The 12,008-nt window shown below is 34.0% G+C and overlaps 1 protein-coding gene across 2 annotated transcripts; it reads left to right on the forward strand.

Moving 5' to 3' along the window:
- Positions 1 to 5,286: 5,286 nt before the first annotated feature.
- LOC144835777 (uncharacterized) lies at positions 5,287 to 9,463 on the forward strand. Of its 2 annotated transcripts, XM_078690863.1 has the most exons (5): positions 5,287 to 5,361; positions 6,158 to 6,247; positions 6,831 to 7,160; positions 7,827 to 8,081; positions 9,190 to 9,463. In XM_078690863.1, exons 2-5 carry the CDS (start codon positions 6,158 to 6,160, stop codon positions 9,307 to 9,309), a joined length of 795 nt encoding a protein of 264 aa, XP_078546989.1. In that variant the 5' UTR covers positions 5,287 to 5,361; the 3' UTR covers positions 9,310 to 9,463. The 2 variants fall into 2 exon arrangements, with proteins under 2 accessions (XP_078546989.1, XP_078546990.1); XM_078690864.1 differs by lacking the exons at positions 5,287 to 5,361; positions 6,158 to 6,247 and adding an exon at positions 6,501 to 6,505.
- Positions 9,464 to 12,008: the final 2,545 nt, after the last annotated feature.

Consider the following 12,008-nt stretch of genomic DNA (forward strand, 5'->3'; position numbering starts at 1 on the left):
TTTATAGCCTAAATTTAAAGTCTGTGAAGCATATTCTTCATATTAATCCGCTATCGACTTTCCACAAGTAGGCCTATGTCATGGCAAACGTACCACTACCTTAAATCTCCATTCATCCGCGGGCTTAACTTGCATCCTGTAAGAAATGATGAAGAAAGTCATTGTCTGATAAATTTATTTGTAACATCAATAATCAGTTTGTGTAAACTTAGAAAAGTCGGAACTATTTAATTATATCTTTTCTAAATATAGAAAGCACAAACTAAACTAATGAGTCGGAGATGATTGATCAACATAAATTGTTTTATTTTCTAAAAATTAGCCTCTAAAGTGTATATTAATCCGTTGCGTGGGGTAGTAATGGATTTTGTAAGAAATCCATTTTGAAATGTTGGGCCGGGCCGTCTTTTATATTAATTTATATGTAAAAAGAAAATATGTAGTGTGCTGATTTTGTATTTTTACTGTGATTATTGGATCAATCAGAAACAAATTGTATTTTTTGTATTTTGTTGACCTACTTTTAAAGTTATTTCTAATTATTTAACGGTTGTTTATAACGTGTTTATGGCTTATTTTAATTTCTTTTTTAACTAGCGTAAAGTGTTCTGAGTGCGCAGGCGTATGAGAACAAAAAATTGTCTAGACACACACACACACACAACACCCAAGAGTCTCTATCTAGACCAATTACTCAGTCAAATTCTGTAAAATAATCTAAATTTGATACTTTATAAATTATGTTTTTTGTTATGTTTTTTTGATGGATTCGGTTTAAAAAAAAAAATATTTTACTGTAGGCCTAATTGTGATTTGTTTACTGACAAAAAAAATTCCCAGTATAATGAAAAAATACATATAAAATATATTTAAATATATAGTAATCCTAGATTCAATTGTAGCGGTTTACGTTTATGTATTTGTCCTTCAATATGAAAAATAAAGATGAATGAAATAAAACTTTAAATAGGCCACTTTTCCATATAACAAAAACATAATAAAATAATGATTTCACAAAATGAACAATTAAATTTAACCCGTAATGTTTTTTTGTTCGATCTAATTTTTGATCAAATTGAATAATTATTATGTGACATTAAAATCGCATACACAAAGTGTAAAAAATATTTTTTTTTTCAGCAGGACAATATATCAGATGTCAGAGTGTAATAATGAAAAATAAAACTCTATTAAAAAATACACTTTTTCGTCTTTTCTTGTTATCTCAACTAGACTACAGAACATCCACCATTATATTTTAAATGCTAAGTAAATATAAATGGTTGTTTGAGGAAAGACTTAAGTTTTTCTAGAAAAAGTATTGGCCTAAGCAGCAACAGTTTTGACAATTGTATTAATGGTATAGAGAGAGCGATAGAGAGAGAGAGGTGGGGAGGGGGGGGGGGAGAGAATGAACATTTTGTTAACCACTTTTGCTTTGACCAACCACGATTGAGCCTTGACCTTGGGTTCGGAGGCGAGGCACTATGATACACGGCCACTAATTTATCTAGGTCGTGATACGATATTCATAACAAAGACGTTCTTGTTTTCTCAGCTGGTATCTAATAGTTCGATAATTAAAATTGCTAATTAATTGCATGGTTGATTTGATTAATATTTCTCGGAAATCCGAATGTGATTCTGCTTTATCTGGTCCTAATTAATAATGTTATCCCATCTGTAGGCCTACACCTCTGGTCATCCAGCCTTGCAGATAAACAGTTACAAAATATACATTAGGCCTACTAGTCTTAAAACTAGTAAAATGTTCGCAGGTATACGGCATTGTCCGTTCTTTAACACAGCCTTGGCTATTAGGACGAACTTTAGTTTTTAATCTAATTTTGTTTAAAGATATATTGTCCCCTTGAAAAAATAATTATTTAAATTTTTGTTGTTGAATATGCTATTTTAATGTCACATAATAGTTATATACTTTGAAAAAAAATTTAATCGAAAAAAAAAATATTTCCCTGAAGAAAAAACTGTAATTTAAAGCAAAACATAGTCAAATTGGCTGCCAGCCAATGGGTTTTTGGTTGAATTTGACTATTTATTTTGTCATTTTATATGATAACATTTTTTTTTGACGGAAGGGAATAACTTTATTAAAACTACAAAATAACCTATTCAAAGTCTGATTAATTAATCTTCATTTTTCATGTTTTTGGGGACAATACATCTTTATAAGATGTTTATAATTGTATTTTAATATACTTATTAAGCAGAAGTCTCAATTGTAGGGTTACATGAGTTTCTCAATGAGATAAGACTTTCGGCACGTAGCATAATTATTTTAAAACTGATGTGAAAATCTGTACTTCAGAATTATGTATATATCCATCCATACGCGCCTCCTCCCAAAAAATAAGTATTTTGTATTCTATATACAAATAACGAATAAACAAAATTCAATGTAGTATGCACGTGGATATTTGGCTAGGGGTTTATCGTTTGTTGTATACTGTCACTTCCTCGAAGACACTGTTATGTATTATTGTTGCCAAGTTAACGGTTTTTTCAGGACAAAATAGCTTAATATTAAACAAAAGTTAATATCCGGGATTTTGTCGGTATTGGCAGCAAAATTCGATGCCAAACGAGAAATATTATGTAGGTCTCAAATCCTTTCTCACTGGTCGATATTACTATGTTTATCTCTATTATTATTGTTTCTATGTTAACGATTAACAGACTATTACCGGCATATATTGACAATCTGTGAAAGCCGAGTTTTGACGGTATTGCGGTAATTGATAGTTCGATGCCAAAAAACATGAATATTTGCATGAATTTATAGTTGGTTGTAAAAGTGGCGTAACGCAGACGTTTGTTTAGGAACCCTAAGTGGCCTTCCAACGCTGGAAGCCTCGGGCGTTATTAGCCCTTTTCGCCATATCTTCAAGTCTTTTTTCCTCTGGGTACTGCTCAGGGGCCCCCATATAAGCTCCGGGGCCACTGGCGGGTTTAGCCAGTGAGCGCTCATAGCCGTTACGCCACTGAGTTGTAATGAACAGGCCTACAATGAACTTTATTTGTAATATTTTTTTTCCGTTAGATGACGTCAGAAACCTGACTGAAATCAATAGTTACGAGAGTTACTGAAATAGCATAAATGTCATCCGGTGAAAATGCGCATAATAAGCGGCACGTAATTATTCATAAAAAAGAAACGAAACTAGTAATGCGTAGGTCTTGGGATGCGGTTGTGCCGCACTGAATCTTAAATGAGCTATAACTCGAATGCGAGTAGCTCCCCATTGAAACATTATTAGCTACATCCATTGGCGTAACTGCTATAAGCGCTCGCTGGTTAAACCCAGGGGCCCCGGATCTTATGGGGGCCCCTGAGCAGTGTCCAAATGAAAAAACAGGCATTACAATATGTCGAAAAAGGCTAAAAAAAACCCCCGAGGCCTCCAGCGTTGGAACCCCAAGTGGCTCTCCAACGATGGCCTCCCGGGCGTCTGAGTTACGCCACTGGCTAGCCTACATCTCTGCTCTGAAATGTAATATTGGCTCTAATGCTTGGTTCTCACTAGTGACGCAACACAACGACGCAACGCAAGGGATTTGACCAATCACAAGCGATGAATTTATTTGACGGTCGCTTGTCATTGGTCAACTGGTTTGCGTTGCGTCCTAGTGGGAACCAAGCTTAATGCGCCGCACTGAAACGTAAAGTATGTGACACCAAAACATGTCGCTCTCTACTGCAACCACCGGCGCAATCATGAAGAGTGATGGTTGACACAAGATTGTAAAAATCGGCAACACCAGTCCTAAACAATGTGTGAAAATATCATAATCAACTGTACAATTAGTAGGCCTATAATCTTAGGAAGCGGACCAGGCTGAACCATCTTCGGCCTTTTCTTCCCTTCTTACTCCAACCCTTCCTCCCTACTGCCGTAACCCCATCCCCAACTAAGCGGATACAGTATTCGACTGCATACGTTCATTCAAACTGCACCTCTAAAGCTTGGTTCCCACAGTTCGCATAATCCATCGCTTGTGATTGGGCAACTCACGTCCTTGCGTTGCGTCCTAGTGTGAACCAAGTTTTAGCAGTGCATTTCGAGACACATGCGAGGGCAATGAACATACTAAAACAAAAACAAGAATAAAGTTAATTAAACCGAATTTAATAACAGCTTAACGTATAATCAATGATAATTGTCTATCTCATGAACTGATATAATCAGCAGTTATAAAACAGACGGTAGACGGTACTGTTAAATCTACCTTATATTAAAACATTAGTGAATCTCATTGCTAAAATTCCAACTGCAATATAAATTCAATCAATGTTCATTTCGTAAATTTGCCAACTTCGTTTTCTACCACGCGTTCTATCGACCAGTATCCGATCCACGGATTAAAACAACGGAATAATCACCGTATAGTACTACAAACTAATAATTCGTGGCCTAGCTAGCTTTAATATCTATACGCCCACTCAATCCGTTAATTTCATCTTTGTCTTGTTTAAATTGATTGAAGTAACGGCGTTAATTACAATATTGAACTCTTATCGTCCGTAAATGATATTTTACTGAGGCTACTGATGATCGGATCGTTTATTACAATTTTAAAGTTTATAGTTTCCAGTATATAATATGAAGCACTTGCATCATGCGCGGCTACCCAGTTTCATGCCGATACCAAACCATGACGATCGGACCTTCAAATTTAAAGAATTCCCGACAACTTTTGTATAGTTATTCCGTTTCTAAGTTTACAACAACGCTTATTCACATTCTTAAACGTCGTTCTCGTCATGCACAGCGTACTCATTGCAAGTTTAATTTCTTAACACTTGTCCACATTACAGGAGCTTGGATTAGAACAAATCCGTTTGATTAGTAAAACTTCGGCTTGTCCACACCAAACACAATTAATTTAGGCCTAGTAGTAGGCATAAACCATCTTATTTTTTATTACGCGCGCGCGTCAACACAATTTTGAGCGCGTACGTGTGTACGTGAACACACGTCATATTATTATCCTTGCTATTCATTGTACCAAAGACAAGTTTGGTTCACATGATACAAAACGACATGACCGAACTAATTTGCAAAATGTTCCGTTGCTCTAATACGTGAATATAAACCACGTGTATGTAATGGCAATTAAGGTTATGCATCGTAATTACGGACGAAACTGCTAATTGGCTAGATCCAAGGCGACCGGTAAACTATAAGTACAACAGCTCGTAGATTAGTTATTACACTCAGACTTTTAAGTTCGCTATGTTTATCTTGTCTTAAAAGTTACTGTAGGCGTGTCAAACAATATTTGCTGTTAGAAAAATAATATTGTTGATTGAAAATCTATTTGGAGTTCGTTTAGAAGAAGGTAAGATATTTATTTTTCATTTAGTAATTCTTCTAATAATTTTTAGTAATTTTTATTTTAACAATTTAATTTTTTGGCAAGCAACCGAGATACAATCGATGTTGTTCAATATACGACTGCGATTTCACACTGGTGTTTGTATGAATGTAACCTGTACTTCTATTCTAACAATATTTAGGTAGATCAGTACGTTCGCCTAATTTACGGGCCTGATTTTTCGTGAATTATTGGGCTACTGTCCCTGTGTTACAATTTAGACTGTATTTTTATGTTAGTGAAATCACAACATTTGAGATATTGTCCCTCCCTACGTGAGCGCAGTCTGTCGATATTACTTTAAAATGGCAAACATTATTTATTATAAAGAAGATTTTTTTAATGCATTGCATATTATAATCTCTTCGTGTAAATTGTACATTGCTATCAGAGTCTAGTAATTTTCGTCGCCTTCATCAATCTTTTTAACGTACCGTATATTTTAGTAGAACCCATGTAAAGTTGACACCTTTGGGCTCAAAACAAGTGTACAGCTTGTTTCTCACTAGGACGCAATGCAAGTTCGTAAACGCAACGCAAGGACGTAAACGCAACGCAACGCAAAGACGTAAACGAAACGTAAGGACGTAAATGCAAGTAATTTGACCAACAAAAAGCGATGGATTATCTATCGCCGAACAAACCGCTTGCGTTGCATTTACGTCATTGCGTTGCGTCCTATAGCGCCAGCGGGAACCAAGTTTAAAAACATTACCCTTCATTATTGTCACTACACTGTTATATATTTTGTTTTATTTAGATGGCTTCAGTATATTTAACAACAATTATTGGGATTGTCTGTTTCTTTGGAAAGTTCTTGTCAATCTATGGCGCTCCTACATACACTGAGGTAAGAGTATGTGTGAATAGGGCCTACTAATGTAGACCTCATACATTGAGAGTAAGAGTATGTGTGAATAGGGCCTACTTAATGTAGACCTCATACACCGAGGTAAGAGTATAGTATGTGTGAATAGGGCCTACTTAATGTAGACCTCATACACCGAGGTAAGAGTATGTGTGAATAGGGCCTACTAATGTAGATCTCAGTCACTGAGGTAAGAGTATGTGTGAATAGGACCTACTAATATAGACCTCATACACTGAGGTAAGAGTATGTTTGGATATGGCCTACTTAATGTAGACCTCATACACTGTGGTAAGAGTATGTGTGAATAGGGCCTACATAATGTATAGTAGCACAGCTCAGCTCTGTAGATGTCGAGTTGTTTTAATCGACTCACTTAAAAAGCAAGGATTTATAACGGTTATACAGCGTGTAATATTTAGTAAAGTACCGGTAGTCCTTAAATGGAGCATCGTCTCTTTAAATGTTAAGTTCTTAACACATTCACTTAGCGTATTAATTTCTTAGCGTATTAATTTTTTAAACATATTCATTTCTTAACATTTAACAATTTATTCTTATTCAGCCCGAATATGGTACCGTATTACGGAACGTTCTACTCTCGGCACATAAAGCGACGAACAGACAAATGCTACCAAACAGACAACGGCCAGTTATGATTAACTCTGGACTAGAACCCCAACATCTGACTAAAGGAGGATCAAACCAGATTATTAAACCGTCATTAGAATCCATTTCACTTCTTTCGTCTATGTTGGAAGAGAAAAACAAATTAAAGAAGATGCCACCAAATATTATGCCGATGCCACCAAATATAATGTCGTCACCACCGCTGAGTAGCCCGGATCTTCCTGGACCACTCTTGCCTTCTATGCACGCCTTCCCAAAACCGTTGGTAAGAATGGAAGTTAATTTATATATTTTAAAATTAATTACATTCTTTTTTTTAGCTTATTGCCGTTATTTTGAATTATTGCATTGGGGAGGGTTTGCTTTGATTTCGCCCAACTGTACCCAAGAATCGAATGAGGAAGCATATTCAAATGTTCCTGCATGCGCAAAATGAACGAAACTAGTTCCTATCGAAATCTCTCTATTGGGATAATAAAACAACTTAACACCGTTCATTGTAGTCACTATCTGTGCTTTTACAAATTTGTTTTATTCTTTTTGTATTTTCACTCCTTTTATCATATATGTACAAAATGTTTGACTTAATTTGTTATTTTACAATAAGTTTTAAAGAATTCTGTAAGCATGTTTTAACCTTTTATTTTCTATAAACAGGACCATATGTAAAACAGGTGATACATCTATACCTGATATGTTTTTATCCTGTATAAATATGTTTTTAAATAAATAAATAAATAAATTAGGGAGGTTTCGATTTGCGAAGACCGACGACTTAAGGGTCAATCGATGTGTTTTCGGCCGTCACCTGGACTTAGATAAACCATCAAACCTGTGTCGAGATGCGCACCATGAATGATCGCCTAGAAAAAAAAAGTCTCTACGCATGCGCATACATAATGAAAACTTGTGTTTTTGTTTGGTTACATAGTCAGATGTTTCGATATCAGTAATCACTGCTCTGCCGTCCACATCACGGACGTTCAGCTTCGCCGTGCCACCAATGTTCAATACAATGAGTCTTCTAAGTCGCTTAGCCATCAATTTCCAATCTGAAGAACCAACAAACCGTGTACCAGTAATATTAAAAGAAGCAACAGGAACGTGTCAGGAAATCGATCAACTTGGACCGTTGACGTCACACAACGACGCAATAACCATAGAAATTATAGATACTGAAAATCGAGTAAGTAATGGCCAATCAATTCATTACCGCTAAAGTAATTATAAATAATCGAATGATCTGTAAAATTAGTAGCAGTTTAACAACAAAAAGAAGGTACCAGTATAGCTGACGTCATCAGCAATTAAAATACTTGAGTTTGAATGGTAACCTCAGAGTTTAATTGATAAATTGGTTCGGTCATGTGAACGCACCTTGAAATAGCCTTTAGGTATTGTTCTAATAATTATATTCAATTTCATACGTCAATAACAATTATTATTAATAAATAATAGTCTTCTTCTGAAGCTGTACTGGCACTTAAAAATGAATCGTTGTGATAATTAGACATATGGGACCAACAGCATAATATTCATTTTGAAGGACGATATAATGATGATAAGAAGGTCAGAAATGACAGTACTCACGCGCGCACCTAGACAATTACAAATTTCTGTATAGAATTAAATTGAAACCGTACTTCGTCCTCGCACCAACTATAGAACTCAGTTCAAGTTTGGTACGGTATTTTATTTATAACAATATAACGCTGCAAAACATGCGTGTCCGTCCCCCGTGCTCTTAATATTCAACATCGTTCTTTCCATTTATTAGGCCTACATCCAATCCATTTTGTATCTCTATGGATTTTTCCATCGCTGTTTCTTGTTATCCTAATATTTAAAGATATATTCTCCCCTGAAAAATTAGTTGTTTTTATTTATTATTATTGTTGTTGAATATGCCATTTTAATGTCACATAATAGTTATTCACTCTTTGACCAAAAATTGAATTGAAAAAATATATATATTTACCTGAAAAACTGTAATTTAAAGCAAAAAAATATTCAAACTGACTGGAAATCAATGTGTTTTTGGTTGAATTTAATCGTTTAATTTGTGATTTTATAAGTGAAAACATTTATTTTTTCGAGTTTTTTTTCCAACGGAACTGATTAACTTGGTTAAAACTACAGCATGGCCTGTTCAAAGTTTGATTTTATTAATCTCATTCTTCCTTTTTCATGTATGACAATACATTTAAATTTCGGTCGATATGTCGTTGGTTACCTGTGCATATGTCTCAAGTAAACTCCGAAGAACAAATATCAATTTCTTTTTCTTTTCCTAGGTTCTCTGGGACAATGAGTGTCTACCAGAAGACACACTGTACATCTTGCCTGGCTATAAAGTAAAATTCTACTCTGCTTCAGATGATGACACAGATCCAAGCTACTCATTGTCTAGCTGAACAGTTTGTCTATCTGTATAAATATAATTGTTCAATAAAGGCTAATTTATTATGTATAATATTAACAAAATGTATTTACAAAAAAAAAAAAATATTAATTTATATTCAAGTGAAAATATTTATCTAATAATGATATGTTGTATTGTCAGTGACGATTTTTGCGCACCCACACCAATTGACCCCGATTAAACAATGGGAAAATGATTTTACTGATTGATTTTTTAAATAACGTACGTAAAAATGCAACTAATATTAATGGTACTTTTATACCCGCGCCTTAAAATGCACATAACTGAACATTTAAATACAAATAAATGGTACTTACTTTTGAACGCGCGCGTCCAAATAATAATGATACTTTTGAACGCGCGCGTCAAAATGAGGACGACACATTTGAACGCGCGCGTAAAAATGAGGATGATACTTTGAACGCGCGCGTAAAAATGAGGATGATACCTTTGAACGCGCGCGTCAAAATGACTATATGGTCAACGCGTTGACTTGTATATTCATATCATTTTGGTTCATTCTCATTGCAGGGTATAGAATAACTTCATAGCAGTAGGTCTATAACGCCAACTATATTAATATTGTAAAATCATTTGGAAAGAAGAAAAAATACGCAATGATTACAGAGTAGGCATTTAGGAGAAAGATTTGTTATTACTGGTTGGATAAATCAATAAACATAAATTAAAAATGTTATAAAAATGTATTATTGTATTTTACTAACAACGTAACAACGGCGGTAACAACGATGACGGCGGCAAAAAATGACGACGGCGATGTATGTAACAACGGTGACAACGACGACGGAAAATATATATGAAAACGAAGACGAAAATATAATTTCAAATGTTTTCGAAATTTATTTACATACAATGATCTGAAGGCCTGTTGATAGTTCGTTGTAAAATGTATAAACGTGTTTTACAAAATATATTGTTTACTGTCTTCATATTCCTTCTAATAACATTCTGTCACGATTTCAACAACACAGTAAGCTACTTATAAAATAGAAATTCAAGAATTTAAATTAAATTTAAAAAATAGCATTGTTTAAGCTAAAAATACAAAAACTAATTTTAACACAACGAACAAAAAACACGTTTCAAAACAGGAAATATTTTAGTAGCTACAGTAAATAAAAAAGAGAATCAATAATGGAATATCCCTCTAGTATTTTAACTGTATACATAAATGACAAATTTATTGTATTAACTTGAATAATATATTCTAAACAATATATATATATATATAAGTGTATATACCCCAATGTTTAATAAGACAACAAACAGTTAAAGATAAAATTGTCCCACTGAAAAAAAACCTTTAGGTCATTTTAATGTCACACAAAAATTATTCACTTCAACAAAAAATGGTACCGAATGGGAAATGGTAAACCAGAAGTCTATTGCCTGAAAAACAACAAAAATATGGAGCGGGGTTGGTAAAATCTGTCCATAATAGGGGCTAAAGATTAAATGTAATATTTATTGCGTCTTTTTATAAGCGAAATCAATATTATCTTAAGTTATGGGGAACAATAGTCCCTACTTTGATGTAGAAACTGCCCAGTTCTGTACGGTAGGTCTATATACACAACATATAAACACAACTGGCTGGATACATTAAATTGTTAAAATTATCTGAAGTAGGCCTATGCCAAGTGCTTTCCAAAAAGCAAAAAATACAGTATAGAGTAAGCGATTGTTTTTATATAACTATAGAAGTGCAACAATAAATGTATACATTATCATGAAAGATTTCGCGGCAAGATGACAGATAATATTGAGAAGATAATACGTAAATTGCTTGCAAGATATAGGATATTCGAGAGAAAAAATCAACCAAAAATTGATTACCAGTGTTTCAAGCACTAAAGTTGTCAAGTGGAGTGAGGATATAATTTACCACCACCCAGACTTTACCAGCTTACCACCTCAAACTCCGTCTATCCTACCTACATTCTTGAATACAAGGATATTTAGCTACAATACAAATTGGTTTTAAGAAACAATAGGCCTATATAAAAAAAAAATTCAAAACAATATATGGCAATTGAGCCATGTACAACCACATCATTCTTATGGAAATACTTCTCCGGTATCATAGGCAAATTCCGAAATACAGAATCCCATATGCTTCACATGTGATGTCTATCATGGTTACAGTAGGTTAAACGGTTCATTAGGGTGTAATGCTACTTTGTTATACATGTTTCACTTATGATGCTGTATCACTGAGTTACTGGGGAAATTTGGATACAGTCCTGATAATTAATACAGTACAATTAGGTACACTCACGTAGTACATACCAGCCATTTTGTGTCATTTTAAGATCATTAATGCAGATGTCATATGTGGAACATTATACTGTTTATTTTTTCATATGTAGATTCGTGACTGCTGAGATACAATACAATTAATTAAATTAATAATTTCTGTACATTTTCATGTACACGTTAAAGTATAAATTTATGTATACGATATCATTATTTACAATTTTTATATTTTCATTTTGATAGCCCAAATGTTATAACACAGCAAATATGCTGAATAATCATGAATAGTGGTATTAAAAACAATCGATAAATCAACATTGGATCTAGAATTCAAAATTGAATTCAGTCCCTCCAATTAAACGTTTTATACACTAAAGGGCCTAATTAATCTGTGTATTTCTAGTGCTTATAAAC

The sequence above is a fragment of the Antedon bifida genome, chromosome 2 (assembly GCF_963402885.1).
Source record: "Antedon bifida chromosome 2, ecAntBifi1.1, whole genome shotgun sequence".
Taxonomy (NCBI): domain Eukaryota; kingdom Metazoa; phylum Echinodermata; class Crinoidea; order Comatulida; family Antedonidae; genus Antedon; species Antedon bifida.